The 21,647-nt window shown below is 44.4% G+C and overlaps 1 protein-coding gene across 1 annotated transcript; it reads left to right on the forward strand.

Moving 5' to 3' along the window:
• The first annotated feature begins 2,639 nt into the window (after window positions 1-2,639).
• Window positions 2,640-20,477, forward strand: fscn1a (fascin actin-bundling protein 1a). The gene is made up of 5 exons (XM_069149609.1): window positions 2,640-3,697; window positions 14,426-14,582; window positions 15,583-15,704; window positions 17,447-17,614; window positions 17,990-20,477. The coding sequence occupies exons 1-5, from the start codon at window positions 2,851-2,853 to the stop codon at window positions 18,196-18,198; spliced, it is 1,503 nt and encodes a 500-aa protein (XP_069005710.1). The 5' UTR covers window positions 2,640-2,850; the 3' UTR covers window positions 18,199-20,477.
• Window positions 20,478-21,647: the final 1,170 nt, after the last annotated feature.

Genomic DNA, 21,647 nt, shown 5'->3' on the forward strand with positions numbered 1-21,647 from the left:
TGAGAATGGGTCAAATTGGGGTTACCTTGGCCCTTGACCCCAAAATCTATTCAGTACATTTTTGGTACAAAGTGATTTTTTTTTTAGCCAAATTTGTAGAAACTCCCTCAAGGCATTTCTTTAATATCGTGTGCATGAGAACGGGATGGACGGACGGACATCCCAAAAACATATGCCTCCGTCTATGGCCAGCACTGAGGAACAAAATTAGCTAGCCTTTTTTCAAAAGAAACAAAGCACTGAACTATCTAGTTCTATTTGTTTAATTTAAATATCCTAATGAGTTTTATGGATTTTCTTGCTGATGTGTCATATTGAAAGTAAAACAAGAACTTTAAACAAGAAAATTACCATCAGTGCCAGTCCACTTCTTTTGTCTATATTTTATTCATTTTCTTCAAATTAATCTTAAATCACTGGCTGAGGAAAATAATAACAAACTTGATTATTACTTACTGTAATTGAGTATTTTAATTTTGATATTTAGGACCTGACGGCAGAATTACATCTGCTTTGCAAACAGTGCAAAAACCCATCTACATCAAACTTTGACAACCAAATGGTAAAAAAAAACTGATGAAAATGTTGTCTGAGAGAGACGAAATGGTTGAAAGTCTGAAAACTTGCTGACGGATCCTTTTAAATAAAATGAAGTGACCAGAGCATCAAACCGTCGGCTGATCAGTTGTACGTACTTCTTCTAAAATTCACTTCTGTAACTACGGCTGCTTGATATAAATATTACACAACGTGGTAAAGCAAAAACAGATCAGAGGAAGTCAGGTGATTTTATTAGAGTGGGATTCTGGAGCTGAAATTACACTGAGATTTGATTTGTTCAAAGAGGTTCTGTCTGCAGATTGGATTTGTCCACACTGCAGGAGAGGCAGACATGAAGAGATTACTGCTCAGTGATTAGATTACATTTTAGGGTCAGATTACTTTGAGTTTGCAAACCCAGCAGGATGCACAGAGGGAAATAAAACAAACAGGAGCATCGGGATTGGTCAGCGGTTGTATCACAATTTATGGATACTTGAAGGTGAAAAATATTGAATGGTTTTCTATAGGGTTGGTGGATTCAAAAATATTCAAGAGATTAAAGCAGATTTGGTGAGCTGTGATTTGAGGTCTTCGTCACTCTGTTGTTTAAAAGTGCATAAGAAACACTGGAACTTTCCTTAGTCCCTGCCAGCTGAGCATAGCAGTATGAATAATGTGTTTTAAAGTACACGCAGAGGGCCACAATGCAGAATAACACCGCAAGGGTCAACTGACTCAATATAACTACCTGTTCAATATAACACTTCACTGATTTACAGGATTCTACGCTAACACTATTCGTGCTATGCTTATACACCGACGTAAGACACTAGTGGAAAGCTTTAACAACAAGGTGAGAGTGTGTAATCAAGTGGGCACCTCCCCTCACGGCCCACGGCACCTCGGGAAGATTGCCAGAACTACTCCCCTCAATACTCACACCCACCACCACTGCTCCAACATTATTTTTGCCACAAGATCATAACTGCTACACATGACCACTAATACTATTTCTACACAGCCAAATCCCAACACTACCCTGTTCAGCTGCCTCACCTCCCTCATTCATATCCAGGTAATGTGAGTGGGAATACAATTCACAGTCTTTTCTTTACCTCTACTACTACTTCTATTTTTCCAATCACTCGTTATTGCTCAGTTCACAATAAAGCAAATAACTGTCCAAAAAACCCACAAAACAAACAAAACAAACAAACCATCCATTCTGACAGCAGTTTGCTAAAAAAAAAGTGTCATTCATACACTCACAAAATAATCAAATGATAAAGGGGAAGTCACAGAGCTGAAGATGTCACCGGTTAGCTTAGAGACATTTGCTGAACTTTGGTTCTATGTGGTTGAAGTTTGGTCAACACCTTCAGAGACTTTGTGATGATTCAGACAAAGCTGATGTGTTGGTATTAGAGGAGGTGGAAAACTCTGCGTGGCACACAGAGTGGGTGAGTGGGAAACCATAACAAAACTCGTGTAACCTGACTGGGCCATGACCAGCTTCTGCTTTGACCTTTGTATGTGTGTTTTGATCAAAAATAAACAGTGTTTTTTAGTGCACGCTCATGCAAAAGCACAGAGAAGATGCCAGCGTGATCTGTTTGGCCTCTTTGTTTGTGGAGCTGGGCCTTTCCTGTCTTCTGCTCATGGCGTGCTCAGGCCATGAATAGAGCTTTGTGGGTGGACACACACACACACACACACACACACACACACACACACACACACACTGTGTAGTTTGAATGCTGAGTCCATCTGACTAATAGAGAGAAAGTGATATGATTTTATTATCTGGTGGAGAACAGAATCCGTCTAGATAAACAGAAAAACAGAGTGGTGGTCAGAGGGTATCTTTTTGGACACTTTTTGGCACTCTTGTTATTGGACAATACTTTTAGATTATACTAAAGAGAGGAGAGGAGAGGAGAGGAGAGGAGAGAACTCGGCCTATATACCAAAGTAAAAGAGACAGGAAATCAGTAAATAGATAATTTGTCAGTTCTTTTCTCCGATTTTTGGCCATAAGAGGGGGCGTGGTTTGTGTCGCAACGTCACTGATGGTTATATAGTCTGCAGCTGTGGCGGCGGGCTCGCGCTGCTGAGACAGGCAGAGCACTGAGGACCGGCGGCGCGCGCTCACAGACTCCCACTCAGCCACGCACACTCCCCAAACAAAGAGAAGCACGCGAGGCAGCAGAGCATCCCACCCTTTCAGCCGCGAGCTCACTTGCAGAACCGCCCCCCTCCATCCCTCTCAAACAGAACCGGTCCGGTCCGAAGCTCGAGTGCACAGAAATGACCATGACGACTAACGGCGCGACTAACGGAACCAGCGACATGCTGCAGATCCAGTTCGGTCTCATCAACTGCGGGAACAAATACCTCACGGCAGAGACCTTCGGCTTCAAAATCAACGCCTCCGCCACGAGCATGAAGAAGAAGCAGATCTGGACTCTGGAGCAGAGCGGGGACGACTCCAGCGGGAACGTGTTCCTACTCAAGTCACATCTGGGCCGGTACATCGCCGCCGACAAGGACGGGAACGTCACAGGAGACAGCGAGACCCCGGGTTCGGAGTGCCGGTTCATCATCACCGCTCACGATGACGGCCGCTGGTCCCTGCAGTCCGAACCGCATGGGCGCTACCTGGGGGGAACCGAGGACCGGATCATCTGCTTCGCCCAGACCGTTTCTGTGGCGGAGAAATGGAGCGTGCACATCGCCATGCACCCGCAGGTGAACATCTTCAGCCTGACGCGCAAGCGGTACGCGCACCTGAGCTCCAAGGTGGACGAGATTGCCATCGACCGGGACGTCCCGTGGGGGGTGGACTCCATGATCACGCTGGTGTTCCGCGAGCAGCGCTACCACCTGCAGACCTCCGACAACCGCTTCCTGAGGAACGACGGCGCGCTGGTCCCCACCACGGACAAGACCACGGGCTACACGCTGGAGTTCCGCTCCGGCAAGGTGGCCTTCAGAGACTGTAGCGGCAAGTACCTCGCGCCCTCCGGGCCCTCCGGCACCATGAAGTCCGGGAAGAGCGCGCGCGTGGGCAAGGACGAGCTGTTCGTGCTGGAGCAGAGCCACCCGCAGGTCGTGCTCACCGCTGCCAACGAGAGGAACGTCTCCACCCGGCAAGGTGGGTGTGGTGGTTCAGGTCCAGGTCCAGGTCCTGTGTGTGTGTGTGTGTGTGTGTGTGTGTGTGTGTGTTGATACCCCCCATGGCAGAGCAGGGGTTAACGTGATGGAATGTGAGACTGCATCCCCCTGCAGCCCACACACACACAAACACAAACAAACACACCCTAAATGATGGATACAGGACATGGCCTACATAGTCACACTCAACAGGGCCCTGTGAGTATTTACACATGTTAAACAATGGCTTGTTTGGCCAGAATCCGCCTCCTTACATGAGAATTCACACACAGAAACACTAAAGGCCTGTAATATGCAGCACAGCAGCTTCCATGTGATGCACGTCACCACACTCTGAAGTTCAACACAGCACATTCTCCTTCTACTGTTCCCATGAATAGATAATTCACTGCTGCAGTGTTAACGGTGCTTTTGTGATTTCAGTGAATTTTTACAGACAACTGACATAAAAAGAGGGAAACAAAGAAGTGCACAGAGTCCTTAGCCACTATTCAGATGTAAAAGAGCTTTAAACTGAAAGGGCAAAGAACAGCTCCACAATTAGAGGGGAGAGAAGTGGGCACCAAAGATGCTCCCAGAAATGGCTAAATACTCCTAAATTTACTCAGTTTAACAATCAAATCACATGTGTAGAGTTTACTTTCGAGTTTATGGTACTGAAACATTTCACTTTGATTTGTCAGGACTTGAACATTTAAAATTGGTCATCGCCAGTGTCTGCAGCCTCAGCGGGCTATTGGACATGCAAACAGCTCTAATGAGTTGACTCTGTAGCTCTGAGAACAGCTCTAGTCATCAGGCTGACTCATGGTCCTTCATATAATTGTGATTTACACACAGTCACATGACCTTTCGACCTTCACTGCTGAACTGGTCTCCCTGCTGCATGTGACCACTGCCCTCACTTGAATTCAGGATTCTTCATCTTCTTCCCTTTTCCAGATTAGATGTGTGAGAGCTCATTCTGCCCATGTGTGCTTGGTTTTCAGCTTCAGGGATACGTGCTCGCTCCCTCCACCTTCTTCCTTCCTTCCTTCCTTTTTACTCCTCACCCCCCCTCTCCGTTTTCCATCTCCTCCCTCATTGTGCCTTAAAATCCTTCTCTGTTTCATCATACCTTGTTCACGTCTCCTCTGCCTCCTCCCCCACTCCTCCCTGCTTCGCCACCCTTCAGGCCTGGCTGCTGTGCTCGTTACCAGTGACACCCCTCCTGCTTCTCGCCGTTGATGGGCGTCTAAAAAGCCTTCATCCACCCTGTTCAGACCTGGTATTAAAATTTGCACCAAAGAATCCAACAGAAATTCTCTGAATAACCTGATTTGCATAGAGAGGAGGAAAGGGCCTGACAGCAGAGAGACTGTGGCGTCGACTGTCTGTAATGAGTGACAGGCTCATATAAGTGATGCTCTCTGAGTCTATATTTGGTGTCTGGTCAAAGGAGCACGCTGGTGAGAATCGGCGCGGTTTCCGTGGTTTTTCTTTTTCTTTTCAGAAAGGATGATCTGTCTCTCCTTTCATTTTCTCCTCCCGTCTCTCAGTCCCACCCTGGACATGTCTGTTCGCTCTCACTGCTTTGTTTACTCGTCATAGGGATATTTATCCACTTCCCCCTCCATCAGCAGTCGCTCCTTTTTCCTCACAAGTGGTGCTCACTCAGTCTCGGACACAAAATGGAGGCCAGTTATGAAGGTGGATGCAGAATATAAAAGAGTCTCTTGGAATAAGATGACAGCCTCTGCACTGAGAGCATGAATTGCTCTTTAATGATCCACCACTAAAACAATTACACATTGTTCAAACAGATTGTCTTTTTATTATCGAGGGTGCAGCTCAATGGAATATAGTAGCAATATCCTGCTGACACGAATTATAGTGGACAGAAAGCCTGACTGGACTCACATGATGTAATAGTAAAATTAATACATTTAGATAGACTTCATGTGTGTATACATAAGTGCTATCAGGAAGTGTTTTATCTTCTTAAATTGGAAACTTGAATCGTTTTATAGAAGTACTCACTGCTTATGGAATTTCTGAAATATCATGGAATTTTAAAATCTATTGCAGACATGGAAAGTCAGAGGATTTGATGATTCTTTCAGACAAGTAATATATATCTTGGAAATTTACAATTTTTTCGCCATAAATTAAAATCTAATGTTTTTATATCATGTTATTTCATGAGCGATTTTAGCCCCCTTGTCAATAACTTCAGAAAACATGTTTTTGGGGGTTTCTGGACCTTAAAAGGGCAAACATTCCCAGAAAATGCTACTTTTAAGTGCTTTGGCCACAAAATGGTGGCTTCAAAGACCGGGTGTGGAGTATAGATAGCAGAAAAGCTTTGGCCTCTTTCTTTACTAAGCAGATCGGGTATTGGCCATAATGTGACAGATTCACCGCGTAGATTTGCTCTGTAGATTATTTTGAAAATTCTGAATGGTGCCCCGCTTCCATCCATCTTCTTTTTCACAGCCTTTGGTGGCACAATGGCCTGTTTTGTTTGTGTGTCACCTCCACCAGCTGACATTCAGCAGAGCAGCCTGAAAACGGTCTGCCGGAATCTGTTTTCTATGGCCGTCTTGGAGGGTTTTTAACACACTTTTTAGTTCCCCCTTGTGTCACATGGCCTGACATGAGAATAAGGCTGGTAGATAGATTTAGGGTCGGTGCACCAGCATCAACATCTTGGGTGTCAGAGGTCAACCAGTAGTCCTGACGCCCACATCTTCGCTGCTCTGTGTACCACACCGCTGCCACAATCTGCCCATAATGAGCAGGAGACCCAAATCTTTAGAGGAAGAACATGTTCAGCCCGCCAACAACTGGATCATTGTGATGTGGATTAAATGTTGAGTGGACTAAAACGGGCTCCAGATGTTTTTCAAACCGACAGCTGCTCACAGTCCCGCTCTGCAGCAGCTATTTGTCGGGCGGACCGGGGCCAAGATGGCGGTTGAAGTGGGCCGGCTTCCATTAGCAGCTGAGTGGGTCAGTCCAAAAGCTGCTTTTGACCAATCACGGCTGCTGATTCTGTGACTCATGCTAAATTGTTGTTTATCAAGTTGACACACTTAAAACGCAGTAAATCTAGTTTAGACATCCTTTCATTAGTTGGAGCCGTGTTTGTCGAGTGAAAACGTGCCTATTTATCTTTACATAAACCTTTTTTTAAATACAACTCTAGTTTAAGTTCCATTATGGTTTAAAAAAAAAAAAAAATTCAGTTAAAGATTAAACATATTTCAAACCATAGTGACTAATATTCTGAGCTTGTTGCTGCTTGTCATGAGTTTGTTGTTGTGAATCCAAAATGCTTAAAAGAAATCGTGAGAAATAAATTTTTAGACGACGACAGCGATGCCACAGAGAAACCTCTTAACTCCTCAGTGTCTTTTATTTTATTAGAACCGGAAAGGACACTTTTAATGAACCCAACCGGGTCACAATATCCATTGAGACGCACTGAAGGATGCTGTTATGTCATTTAGGAACTCTTGAAACAAGTCTTAATTTTCCCTCTGACAAATATGAGCTCTACATTACAGCCGGCGCCTTTCGCCTCTGCTGTCCTCCAGTTTGAGCTCCCAGCATTCATAACTGCCACTAAACCGACCCTGTGCTGTTTCCGGCTCGTAGCATCCACTCTCTTCATCGCTGGTCACAAATTCCCAGAGAGACTGTTTAACGACCCTCATGTGGACTGGGGCACAATTATGAATCTGTTAGCCAGGAGCTCGGTGGCCTTTTAAGTGGCCTTTTGTGCCCCTAAACTGAAGCGCGAGTGTGAGCGCCGGTTTGTCGGCTAAATGGATGAGAGCCCGTCAGCGGGCCACCACTGCTCATTGTAACCTCTCTTCCTCTGAGTGGTGAAGCTGAGGTGACCGAGGAGGAGCTCCTGATTTGGAGTGTGACCCTTCGGATAGATAGTTGTGAAATTGAATAACCATTAAATTCCTTGTGGTATCTGGCATCATGGCGGTGAATGTTTTCGGTGACTAACCTCTAGACTGTTCACTGAAAACTGGAGACTCGGTATGAATGTTTGAAGCTCTGCAAGTTTTATAAAACATAACTGAAGCCACATGTAAAGATTTAAAGATGCCAAGCAGCTCTGAAAAATAACGGTATCATGCATTTAAAGGAGTACCTCAACATTTTGAGGAAAAAAAGCTTATTCCAAACTGCCTAATTTGTGAGCTCTCAAGGTGCTGACATGTGAGTTTTGTTACCTTTTGGACAGAGCAAGGTTAGTTAGACCCCTCCCCCTCCTTCTCATTGGCTAAGCTAATAAGCTATTTTACCAGCTTGATATATTGTCACGGAGCTCAGACTTTAATAGTTGTCTAATAGTTTCTGCTCCCTCCAGAATAATCTATGAGTACAGACTTCTCTGTAGTCGCCCAGCATTTTACTTTTTCGATTCACAGTTCTCATCAGGCTCGTAAACTCTGTTGTGTGTGTGTGTGGTAAACGGAAACAGTGGCTCCGTGTTGCGTCTGGCCATGAGTCAACCCTGACACCCTTTCTGTATCCTTCAACCCCCCCGCCGGCAGGAAATGAGACATGACACACACAACTCTGACCTTGGCTGGTGTGTGCTAATCCCTGCAGGTTGAAGGCTGATGATTTGCTCCCTCTGTCTGCTACACACTCACACAGTCACCTAATAGGCCTGAAAAAAAGAAGGAGAACGGAGCAATCGATTTCTGCATCCTTGGTAATACTCACTGCTTCTGACGGTGTACATGCTGACGCTTTAATGTGTTTATAAACCTTCTCTATCTGTGTGTGTGTGTGTGTCTGTCTGCCTCATGTCGGCTGCACAGGGAGTCTCTCCTCCTTCATGTACTTTATTATAGGTTAGACTTCAGCTGGTCTCCAGTGTGTCATCCTGCTCTGCTCAGGGTGTGTCTCCACATTAATGCCCACGAGCTGTACGACACACTGAACACACAGCGGAGTTTAAATCCATTTAGCAAAAGATTTGGGACATGCCCGGATACCGTCTTGTGTCTTGTGTGTCTGACCTTATTTTTTGGGGCTTTCTTTTTTCTTTTTTTTTTTCCTCCTCAAACAATTGGAAGCATCAGAGTGTGTGTGTGTGTGTGTGTGTGTGTGTGTGTGTGTGTGTGTGTGTGTGTGTGTGTGTGTGTGTGTCTCTCTCTCTCTCTCTCTCTCTCTCTCTCTGTCTCTTTGGATCAGAACAAAGGCCAATGATCTGGCTCACTGTTTGTGCCCCAGCTGGTCGCCTCCTCAGTCAGGCCTGCTGAACAATAGGACACACACACACACACACACACACACACACACACACACACACACACACACACACACACACACACACACACACACACACACTAACACGCACACACACACACACACACGCTTGATACAATTGTGTGCGTTCACAGCAGGCCTCTGGGCCTGGCTCTCAGCAACTGAGGACAACAGCCAGTGCCTGCTGCCATCAGGCTGAATGTGGTGGGTGGAGTGGACAGAAAGATGGAGGGGTTGTTTTCAAGTTTGTGTGTGTGTGGTTTGGGAGGATGTGTGGTCACTTCTTCTGGTGTGGTTTGCTGAGTGGGGATACTGATTGCAGACCCTCTTTTCCTTCTGCAGCCCCTGTGAGCTTAACACACTGATCAGGGTGTTTGGTTGTGAGGACACACACACACACACACACACACACACACAGACACAGACACACACAGACAGCCTTGGCCTCTCTTGGTCACGGCTGAGGCTACAGTGTATGTTTTTGTCTGTCTCTCTTTTATTTTCACTGTTTGCTTCCACCAATATTTCTCTTCCCTTGTGTCCTTGTGATAACGAGGTGTGTGTGTGTGTGTGTGTGTGTGTGTGTGTGTGTGTGTGTGTGTGTGTGTGTAAAGATGAAACTCTGACTGCAGTGAAAGATGCGTTCTTCTATACCCTGACTGTAATCCAATAGACTGACAACCACAACATCATTTAGTTTCCTTAGAAACATTTGCGTTGAATGAGTAGAAATAGCTTTTCAATTCCAGTCAAATTATGTTTGTGGAATAATTTATTCAAATCAGCTCAGTGGTAAGGTGTTATGCATTTCACAGTACAGCATACAAAATGTGCCTTTCAGTTTCCTTGTTTTATTTTTATGGAATTCACGTTGGTGTTTCTCGTCTCCTGTGACAGAAACTGACGGTGCAAGATGCAAGACTTTAAGTAATGTGTGTTTTGCACATCACATATACATACATACATACATACATACATACATACATACATACATACATACTGTATATTTGAAGTTTCTTATTTAACATTGAGGTAAAAGTGTTCAACCAAGAGTTGAGTTCATCACAGTCTAAACACAAAGAAATACAAAGCATAAACTAATCTAAATGGTATCCATCCATACTGGATTTTTGTAGACTGAACTTGAAAACAGTTCATGCTTTCTCCTCTATATATATTCAGTGTTTATATATTCAGCAGTTTCTAGTCAGAAGTAGTGATATTACTTCAATTTTGATTATTAATTCTGACAAATGGGTAATTAATCTTGATATTATTTGAGGGTGAGGTTGCTGTTCTGTCGGGACAAAGTGTCTCAAGGATTCATTACTTCAAAAAAAAAAAAAAAAGGATTTTTAACAAATGGATTTTTGGGAAGTAAGCTTGTTTTCTTATTGACAGTTAGATGAGAAGATTGACTCACTCTCATGTCTTAATGATAAATATGAAACTTTATCCAGCAGCTGGTTAGCTTAGCTGAGCACAGGGGCAGCTTGCGAGCTACTGTTTGAGAATGTGTGCGTTAAGTATCAATTTGTTATTGTTCACACAAAGAAATAAAAAGCTTATTCAACTGGTTTGGTGGAGCTCAGCCATGTGAATAAATATTAAAGCGCGACACAAATTGCTTCACAACTTTCATTTTGTCAAAGAAGCGCTCAGAGGAAGAAAGGTTGGAGACCGCTGGCTCAGCATAAAGACGAGAAAAGGGTGCAAACAGCTCGCTTGGTTTCCTGGAGTCTCGACTGAAACCTGGTCATTTTCCAGGCTTTACTTCAAACTGCTGACTGTTTTTTTTGTTTTTTTTTGTTTTTTTTTTATGCGGTCGCTTCCACATCCAGTGTCAAGCATATCCAATACCAACCTGAGATCTGTCATTAAGTAACAGATCCCAAGGATGTTTTTCTTTTGAGCGGGAGGGACGAACACGGCCCTTTTTGTCCGTTTTGTCATCGGTCGGCCAGATTTCTGACCAAAATCCCTTTTCAACAGTGAAATAACGCATCTGTGTTCATACTTATGAGGTTTAGAATAATAAATCAAACCCCGCGGACTTTTTGTAGGATGTCAGAAGGCCCTTGTTTCGTTGTGTGGATCAAACAGTCATCCTGCTGTAAGTTCCCGGTGGGTGGAAACGTCTAGCAGGTGGATGAGCCTCCACGGAGCCCCGGTAATGAATGGGCTCTGCAGCGCTACTGTACAGAGCGTCTGCGTTGGCTGAGCAGGAAGCAGTGAAGATTACAGGAGAGTTCAGTGATGTGACTGATGATCGTGGAGGCGAGGAAGGTCTCGGCCCTCTTTTCTCTTCTCATCTTTCCTCCCCTTGTCCTCCTCTAATGTGTTTTCTTCAAACCCGTCTTGTCTGCTGCAGCTAAACCTACATTTCATCTCCTCTGTCCCCTCCCCTCCACCATGTGCTTCTCATTATGGTCAGTTATATTTTCCTTCTCAATCGTGTGTGTGTGTGTGTGTGGGTGTGGGTGGGAAGGAGGGGTGTGGGTGGGTGGGGGGTGGGTAGGGGGTTTACGTGTTCATCCCCACATATTTCTGCAGAAACTCAATCCCAAGCTGACTTTAGGAAGCACTCGACAGCAGAGGAGGAATGTGCATTTGTTTCTTTTTGTCCTGACGGTGTGAACAGTAACTCTTCAACAGCTCTTGTGTAACACGGGCTCAGAGGTAACAGTCTCGACAAGGATCACGGTTACTTTTAATACAAAGTACATCTTTGGCTTCAGCTGGAGACAAACTGTGCTCGACTTGTATTGAGAGACCTCATCTGTAGAAAACGGTTATCACCAAACTGTTGGTTTGGAGAGCGAGGTTCGGCAAGCCTCAATCTTTTTTGACTTTTCTAACCAGCTTGGCCGTCCTCAGAGTTTTTAATATTTTCTTTGGAGCCTCTGCTCGACTTAAAACTGTCCGGCGAGAGCTTCATGAGGTCCAATAAATTGCTTCAGGAGATGTCACTCGAGTCGCTGTTGGTCAGAGCTGCAGACTACAAGTTTGAAAATGTAATAAAAAAAAAAAAAAAATCTGGAGGTGTGAAGTGAGAAAGAAGTCAAGAGCTCTGCAGCCAACTCATCATCTCTGCTCGAGGCCCGCACAGTTGCATTATGGGTAAAGAGCTGCCGGGTTTTGACAAAAAAGAGGAATGCGTAGAAAACTGATATCTCCGGCTTCGTTGCAGCCAGTTTAATGTGGAAAAATACAGTCTCACTGTGACTCCAGTAATATTATAAAAGCTGTAAATGATTGATGGGAACAATACTCGTCACATTATTGAACATTAAAAAGGGATTCTGCATTACTAAATAAATAGTTCAAGTCACATCAGCGTAAATTTGGCTGTAAAATATCGTGACCAGAAAACCTACTTCTAGTTTTGACAAACATGATGATGATGTATTTTTAGTATCATATTAGGACAAAGTTCCTTTTGATGTGTTCGGCCAGTTGTGAGACAGTAGAGCAAGAAACATGGAAAATATGAGCTGGAGGGGAAAAGAGGGCGTCACGCATGAACAGGGAGCTGGAGAGAGAAAACACGAGAGCCGTGGTTTGTTTTCTCAAACACATCTTTCTTTCTCTTTCCGTCTGGATCCCTTCGCACACATTTACACAGCGATCCAACAGACAGTCCATCCCTGTCTCTCTGTAAGCCACAGCCTATACATCCATGACTTCATCAGACACAATAGCCTGCATTGTCGAGCCAGAAGTGTGTTAGTGGATGTGCGTTCCTCCGATAGTGGAATCATATTCGTCTGCCTCTTTGTTGCTCAAAGTGCTTGCGAGAGATAAAGGCGATTTTAATGAGGTTTGATGTTCTGTGCATATACAGTCGGATGTGTGGACACGCACAGAGAGACATGGACTCAAAGCCTTGTAAGCTACAGATTTAGATCTGCAACTAATAATAGGAGCAATTATTGTCATTATTGAGAATTATATATATTTTTTTAAATGTATCAACCAAACATGTTGTCACCTCCCAGAGACACCAGGTAACATCTTCAAATAACATTTTGAAGATTTAAGAAGGTCAAAACCCCCAAATATCCACTTTACATTAAAATAAAGTAGAACCCCCACTGATATTTGATTTTCTGGGCCGATACCAAGAGGGAGTAAAAATATTCTGATACTGATAAATAAACACATATTTTTTGCAATGATCTCTCAAATGTTGTTATCTGGAACTTTTGAAATTTGTAATGGAGGCAGAATATTTCAGTTTATTGTTCACGCTGACATCAGTGCACTGAAACGGTAAACCTCACCGGGAATTGAATATTTATATATTATTATTATAAATAACGATAAAAAAAACAAAACAGAAATAGAGCAATTTGTAAATTACTCCAAGCATCTTTTTCTGCAGCATGTTTTCATACCAATAAATCTGAGATAGGCCAATTCACAGCTGGTTAAAATCCACCAGACAGTATATCAGTCATGCTCAAATGGGCTTAACATATTGAAGAAGCTTGATCCAGAGAATGTTTGACATGTTTTACATGCAGACAAACTGCTCTAAGGAGGGAAATATTGATTCGTATGTCAGTGTATAACACACTGCTCAAAAAAAATAAAGGGAACACTTAAACAACACATCCTAGATCTCAATGAATGAAATATTCCAGTTGAAAATCTCCATTAATTACATCGTGGAATGTGTTGAGAACAAAATAACATAAGAATGATCAATGGAAATCAAAATCATTATCCCATGGAGGTCTGGATTCAGAATCATACTCAAAATAAAAGTGGAAAAATCAGATCGCCAGACCATCGCTGACCCACCGCCAAACCGGTCATGCTGGAGGATGTTGCAGACAGCAGAACGTTCTCCACGTCCATTTGTGTTCCCCAGAGGATGAGGCCTACTGATCATAACCTTTTTTTCAAGCAACACTATCAACAGCTAAATACCCGCAGAAGTAACTTCATCCACGTCAGCTCACAGCCTCGGTCTCGCAGAACTGATTCACGGGTGAACAAAACTCCACTCTTCCAGTTTTATTTTCTATTGGTCAGTTTCAGCTCTTGTGGCATATTCGGTGAGCTTTGACTGTTCGCCATGACGACTAATTCTTTGAAGAGCAGTGAGGTCTTTCTGGGCTGTGACAGATGTGTGTGTGGGCGTTTGTGCAGCTTTGAAATCCTTCACTAATCTCAGCTGTCTGGTGTTGCTCATTTAGTGCATCTGATCCTGACCAAAGGATGTGTGTGCGTGCGTGCATGTATGTATGTATGTATGTGTGTGTGTGCGCGTGTGTGTGTGCGTGCGTGTCTACATCTGGACTGTTGGTTGTCAGTGGCCATCCTCTGTGGCAACTTGCTGCCCATTCATGACCCATAAACGACCACCAGTAGCCACTATCTTAGCTAAAGTCCGTCTCCACAACTCTCTGACCCCGCCCAGGTATGGACCTGTCAGCCAATCAGGACGAGGAAGGCGACCAGGAGGTGTTCCAGGTGGAGATTTGCCGCGAAAACAGGAAGTGCGCGTTTCGGACTGCTGCTGGGAAATACTGGACCCTCACTGCAAACGGCGGCCTGCAGTGTACCGCCTCCACCAAGTAAGAACACACACACACACACACACACACACACACACACACACACACACACACACACACACACACACACACACACACACGTACACGTACACGCACGTCATCATACGTCATCTCACTTCATCTGAAACTCGGTGAGATACACTGATCTGTAACCTTAAGATTCACCACAACCACACCTGCGAGTGACCTCATGGCTGTGGCATGCTGCGGGAGAAAAAGTGCATTTGTGTGCAACCTCAACCTGGAGAGAGTGATTTTCTTTAATGTGCAGTAGTTCTGTCCAAGTAGAGAGCTGGCTCTTAACCCCCTGACCTTTGACCCTGTGCTCCTGGATGATTGCCCTGTGAGGCCCCACAGGTTCAGGAGTCAAAGCTCAGACTCTTCTTCTCATCCTTGAGCAGTTAGATCCAGTTTTGTGTTTTAAATGAGTTTTATTTTGAAAAGAAAACAGAAGCTGAAATCTTAAAGTCTTAAAAGATGTGTACAGAAGTGATCCCGAACGGCACAATAATCTGATCTGGTGTCAGATTGGTCGGAGATAAATTGGAGGCAGGCGACACTTGATTATTTTGGAGATAAGATGGAGCAGAGACGATTCTCGCCACTGAAAGGGCACGCTGGAGGACGTTCAGTCTTGTGATTAGACTCCTCACAGATTACACCACAAAAATCCATTCTTTCACGTGGTGAAAGAATGGATTTCAGAGCTTCTTTGAATGCAGAATAAAACCCAACTTGAAAAATGAAGTGAAAGGATTTGGGAAGCTACTCAACCAAAGACCGCAGGCTTATCCCTCCACTCACAGCCCACCTATCCAATTACCCAAGCGTACTTAAACTGTAGACGAAACAGCAGGGTGGGGTTGTCTGAGCTGCAGGAGAACAGAATGCGTGTTTACACCCGGCACTCATGGAAATGTGCAACTGGATATTTAACTGCCAAGTGAAATTGAATTGTCTTTCTCACCTCTCATGCCTTTATTCTCTCTCTGTCTCTCAGGTCAGCTAACTGCTACTTTGACATTGAGTGGCGTGGGAAGAGGCTGACTCTCCGGGCCGCTAACGGGAAATACGTCGCGGCCAAGAAAAACGGGCAGTTAGCCGCCACCATCGACTCTGCAGGTCTGTGTGAGCCGTTGTTCCCGCACCGAGTTGTTTAACTTCTCAGCAGTGATGGCTGAAATTTCATCACAGTGATAGTAATTAAATCCAGTCTGGATGTTCTATTTTCTTTCTGGGCTCCGAACAGCCTCGCCACTTCTGTGTAGAGCAGTTCTGTTGCGTAACAGCTGAACGTAGCTGTTTATTGCTCGGGGGTTTTGGCTTTGTTGCATTAGTTTGTGCTTGTTTTCGTTGTTGCTGTGTGTCTTAAATTAATCCTGATGATTGGAAACATCGTGAGAAAACTCCTGAGTGTGCAGACTCACTGAATGAGTCATAAACAACTGTTTAGTTTTTTTTTTTTACTACCTTTGTGCCAAAAGTGAATCCATCATGGACATGAAGGTGTAAAATGTGTTCTTTCTTATGCAGAACGTTGCAAACTGAGCTGTACGTTACATGATACTGACCCATTTAAGGTAATACACTTATTTCAGTAAGGAGAGATTCAATTTTAGTGAACAAATAACTTTTTTTATTTTTTATTATTAAGCTCAAGAACAAGAGAGCAGTGTGCGACTGGATCCCGTTGTGATGTCATCATATTTAAAAGGGGGTGCGACAGTGTTTAGTACAGGAATCGCCCCCCCCCAACCACACATTTTTATACGGTGCCAAATCGCAACCTCACAGAGTCAACACGAGCCCAATCGCAACATTATAGACAGAAACCTAACAGCTCAGCGATTCCCACATGAACGACAGCTAAAGGGAGAAACAGCCTCCCTTTTAACAGGAAGAACCCTCCAGCGGGCTCTGAGGTCGGCGGGCATCTGCCTCGACCTGTCGGTGTGAGGGAGGAGCAGAGAGAGAAGACAACAGCGCCGGTGGACACGATGACAAACGCTCGGCGGGTCGTCGCCCTCACCTGACAGCAGATGCAGAAGAAGAACCGATTTAAAGTCTGACGGCATTGGAAGGACTGGCTGGTTGAGATCATGGCGAAATTTGATTTGGTTTACTCAAAACGCCGTGTCTGGTGATTAGAAGGAGCAGGAGACAGTCAATTGAGGAAGAATGAGCTGTAAAAGTAGTCTCCCTGATTAAGCTTACGCTTAAAGCTTGATTTCTTGGACTAGTTCTTGGCTCGGAGCATTTGCCAGACGAGTTGCCGCTCCCAGGCAAAAAAGTGGCTTTGTATTTAAACCCCATAAAACAACTTGTTTGTGCTAAATTTGCAGGCTTTAACTTTCTCTTGAATTGGCAGATATCAGACTGGTGTCAGTCTTATTTATGTCTCCTCAAGAAGATTTCCCGAAATGTTCAACGTTTCCTTTTAAAACCTGCTTACTCAGAAGGCGATGTGAATAGTTGGCACATAATTTAGACCGTCAGAACGACTGCTTTCAGAGGAGTCAAGTCAGCAAGCAGATCAGAAAAACGCTCCAATTATAGCCGGGCTGATGGACTCCACCAGAAGTGGATCAAAGCTGCAGCTTACTTTGTGCTGCAGTTTCTGATGAGACAGCCACACAGTGCTCTCTCTGGAAAACATTTCTGCATCACACACAGTTTTTTTTAGTTTTTTTTAATGAGGTGTACTCAGCATACTAAGTTTAAGCAGAGCGGTGGTAAGACTGGACACATTTTCACCTTTTAGATACAAGAACAAAACTGCTGTGGACTTTAAATGTGTTTTAAACCAACAGTTTAACCTGACAGTGAAATAAACTGTTAAGTCTGTGTCCTCCGTCTGTCTCCAGGTGAGTCTGAGGAGTTCCTCATGAAGTTGATCAACCGCCCGATCATCGTGCTGCGCGGCGAGCACGGCTTCATCGGCTGCAGGAAGGTGACGGGGACGCTGGACTCCAACCGCTCGTCCTACGACTACTTCACCCTGGAGTTCAGAGATGGAGCGTACAGCCTGCAAGGTCAGTCGTAGTTGCAGGATGTCGCTGACGGGCAAAACAGCTGTGGTTTATTGTAAATTCACATTTTCAGAAGACAGTAAATGGGTAAAGAAACGACAGCGTGTGAAGGGACCACCTGCAGGCACACACACGAGGGCTTAAATCATGAGGTCTTTAAGCAATTTTCATTGAAGACTTATGAGGCATCTGTGGCAAAAAAAAAAAAAAGGGATTTGATTCGGATAATTTCACATTATGTAATTCAAACAAAGCAATTTTAAGCCGAACCTTTTGTTCCTGCCCCAATTTTCAGACCCTTCCCCCCCCTCCCTCACCTCGGTGACACCACTCGCACACTTTTCTCCGTCTTTAATCCATCCCTTCCTCCTCCCGCAGACTCAACGGGGAAATACTGGATGGTGGGGAACGAGCAGTCGGTGGTGAGCAGCAGCGACACGCCCGTCGACTTCCTCTTCGAGTTCTGCGACTACAACAAGCTGGCGGTCCGCCACGCCGCTGACAGTAAGTACCTGCGCGGCGACCACGCCGGCGTGCTGAAGGCCAACGCCGACGACCTGGAGACCGCCACACTCTGGGAGTACTGAGGGAAGCAGGGGGGAAACCCACGGCAACGGAGGGGATGCGGTCGCCCACTTCTTTGATGATGCCGGAGAATGAGAGAAGTGTGACGACGCAGCACAACAGCACTACCCGTCCTTAAATCTACCTATCCACCCCCCCCCACCCCGCCCACCCTTATATTATATCTGTACTATGACTTTATATGTTGATAAACTGCACAGAGAGAACAGGAAGGATAGAAGAAGAAGGAAGGAGACACCTCTTTCTCTCCCGCCTCCCTTTCCTTCCTTTTATCCCTCCTTCCTCCCTTTCCCAGCTCCGCTCTGCAGTGCCGACCTTTATCTGTTGCCATAGTTACCATGGGGCTGTGCACTTTTCCTGTACCGATCTGGTTCGCTGCTCGACCCGTAACTCACTCCGTCTTCGCCTTACGATTGGGCTGACCCCCCTCCTCACCCCCCCCTCCTAGAGCAGAGCAGAGCCACGTTTAAAGAGCCCCCTCCTCGCCGAGTTAACCCCCTCGTCTTTCTACTCGTCTCTATTGTCTGTGAGCAGCACGCGGTGGCAGTATTTATGGTGTCTGAGCTGGTCTGGTAGATCCTTTTTCCACTTGATCTAATCTCACAAAAACAGATTCGCTCTTTGGTAAAAATCCACTCGGCTACTTCCTGTTAGCTGCCTCTGAAATATCAAGAAAGCGGCGTCTGCATTTGTGAGGTTGGATCTCGTATATTTTCTGCCTCTATCAGACCAGGTTGTTTGTTTTTCATGAGCAGGCCTTGTTGCCTGGGGCGACTGTGATATAACTGGAGTGGATTTGACGATGACAGAGATATTGAAGATGATAAGCCCCGCTCCTTTCATCTCAAGTGTAAAATAATGAAATGTAAACCTATTTCCTGTGTTGTTTTCTAGCTGTGTTCTCATTGGTCGGCGGGGAGTCTGATTTCCTGGACCAAACAGGATGTAGGAAGTTAAAACACTCGTCCTTTAACCCTTCTAAAAGCTAAAGCTATTGTCAGGAGAAGAGTATAAAGAAAATAAGTAAAAGATAAAAAATGGTGCGGCCACATACTGTATGTTTACTGCACTCATCTTATTTGAAAGAAAAACAAACAAAAAAAAAAAAAACACTTGCCGACGCACAGTTGGATTAATTTCTTTTTCTATGTCCAAGGCACAGACATTATCATGGGGAAGTGTACTGTAGGTAGCCATAGCAACAGGAGTAAAATGATATACAGATGCTTTGAGAGCTGCTTTTTGATTCCCTCGACCAAACCTACACCCTCAGCCTTTATGCAGACCAAACCTTTGATACTGGATCAATGAACCGTCATCTCACACAAACCAACACAACTGGAAACCTGGTGCTCCTGACCAACGCGTTCAGAAACGTCACCATCACGTCGAGCATCTCGCACACTGTCTGGACAAACAGTGATTTTACTTTTGCACCCGAGAACCCCGCGGCCCCTTTAACCTCTGCTTCTTCTTTGGTTTTAATTTCAGTCTGAGCAGCGTCGTGACAGCATTTCTAACGATATACAACGAAATTTCACTCGTTTTTTTTTTGTTGTTGGATTTTTCTGTTTCCGATTCGTCAGTGAAGGGGGGAGGGGGGGGAGGATTTGTTAAAAAACAGAGAAAAGAATCGGACTTTCAATTTGTCGTTCATTACATTGAAATGTTCTGTAACTGCAGTCATGTAGCACATCGCTCCCACCGATTCTCCACCCTTCAGCGGCCCGTTTTCTCCGCGACAGAAACGGTTTCCATCTGCAGATTTTTACAACACAGCAACGACACAATGCACTCGTCCCCGAAACCATCGGGCTCCTCCACCCATCACCAAGCATTCCTCTGATGTGGAAATCGGTTTGGAAAACCAATCACTGTAGTCCCATGAAATGATTGTAGCCAGATCCTCACCAAGTCTGTCGAACTCGGACGTTCTTTTTGCATGAAGGGTTGAGAATCTCAAGCGAACGAAAGGAGCGGCTGTCCTCGGTGAAAAACAGCATCCCCGAGGCAACCGAAGCTTAGACAAACGGATGTGGAAGGGGAAACATGTGGTAATGACTGTGCCTTACTCTTGAGTTTTTGGGCAGTAGGAAATTTAAAAAGAATAAAAAATAAACAAAAAAAAAAGAATGAAAGTCCACATCTTTGATTTGTATAACTGGAACTTCCTTTTGTATTATTATTTTGTATCATTTTTTTGATATTGTGGATTAATCTCTCTCGTGCCATTGGTTCACCTAAAATCCAACGACCAATAAAACTGGGATTTGGAACGCTACAGGTCTCCAGTTGTTTTTCTTTTCTTCTTTTCTGGGAAATTTCACTTGAGGCCTTCATTGTTCCCTTGAAGAAATAGTTTCTTTTTAAAACATACATGTAGTTAAAAGTCATATTGGACATTTAAACGGGTTTAGTTGCAGTTCTTCAAGCTCCACGAAACCAGGATGCAGTTCGGCTGACTTTTTAGTTTGCAGCTATTTAAACCCGAATGAACCCTCAGCCATTTTCAGGGTAATTTTGGTACCTTTACTTTCAAGCTCATATCAGTCATTATAGGGGCTAACCATTCATGCTATATCTTGTTTTGTTTTTTTCAGGACACCTAAGGCTATCCGAATCCTCCAATGTTTTGGTTTGATAATATTTTATATTGGTCTTTATATCAAAGGAAAAAAATGAATCGTATGATGTGATGTTTCTACATGTATCTCACCAGAGAATATTGGCAGTAGAGAAAGCTTTTCATCATTGTGTAGAATCTCTATCTGAATCATGTTTGTGAGACACCATGACTCGGCGTTATGAAAGAAATATTTGCCTAGCGCCTGACGGACAGAAATGTCATTGTTCTGTTCAGTCTTGCACACACAACTTTTGACTCACTGCTTTAAAAAAACAAAAAAAACAACATATAAATTCTGATTAAATTTGGACTTGATGGCTACATATTTGATTTAGTGCTAATGGACTATCACTAAACAGGGTTTTGAGAGCGTTTTCACTGTGCACACCAGAGCAAAGCTCGACAGCCACACTGTGCAACGTTACGGTTGCTAAGCTATAATTGGAAAATGTCTCTGTTTGAGGGAAACTGACGTTTGGAAAACTGCAAATATTTAATGCTCTCTCGTGCACATTTTACTTTTCAATTCAATGACTTTAGGGAACTTGAGACCGATGACATGTTTGATTGCGTTTGAAAATAAGCTCACGCTAAGAGGATCTCGGGCCACATTCTCCGTTGATCTCACCAAGTGATTTTACGTCCTCAAAGCTTCATGATAGTCATCGGCCGTCCCGCATACTTCTGGAAACCATTGTGTTTTCTTGCTCGGCTCATTTCTCATGTAATCACAGCTTCATGTCGGGCCTCCTGCCATTTTCAGACCACAGCGGCTACATGTGTTGTCCCACTTACACACACTTGTATGGAAACGCACACTTTTCC

Source organism: Embiotoca jacksoni, unplaced genomic scaffold (assembly GCF_022577435.1).
Source record: "Embiotoca jacksoni isolate LCO1_2020_lvr unplaced genomic scaffold, fEmbJac1.0.p SCAF_15, whole genome shotgun sequence".
In the NCBI taxonomy this organism is placed as follows: domain Eukaryota; kingdom Metazoa; phylum Chordata; class Actinopteri; family Embiotocidae; genus Embiotoca; species Embiotoca jacksoni.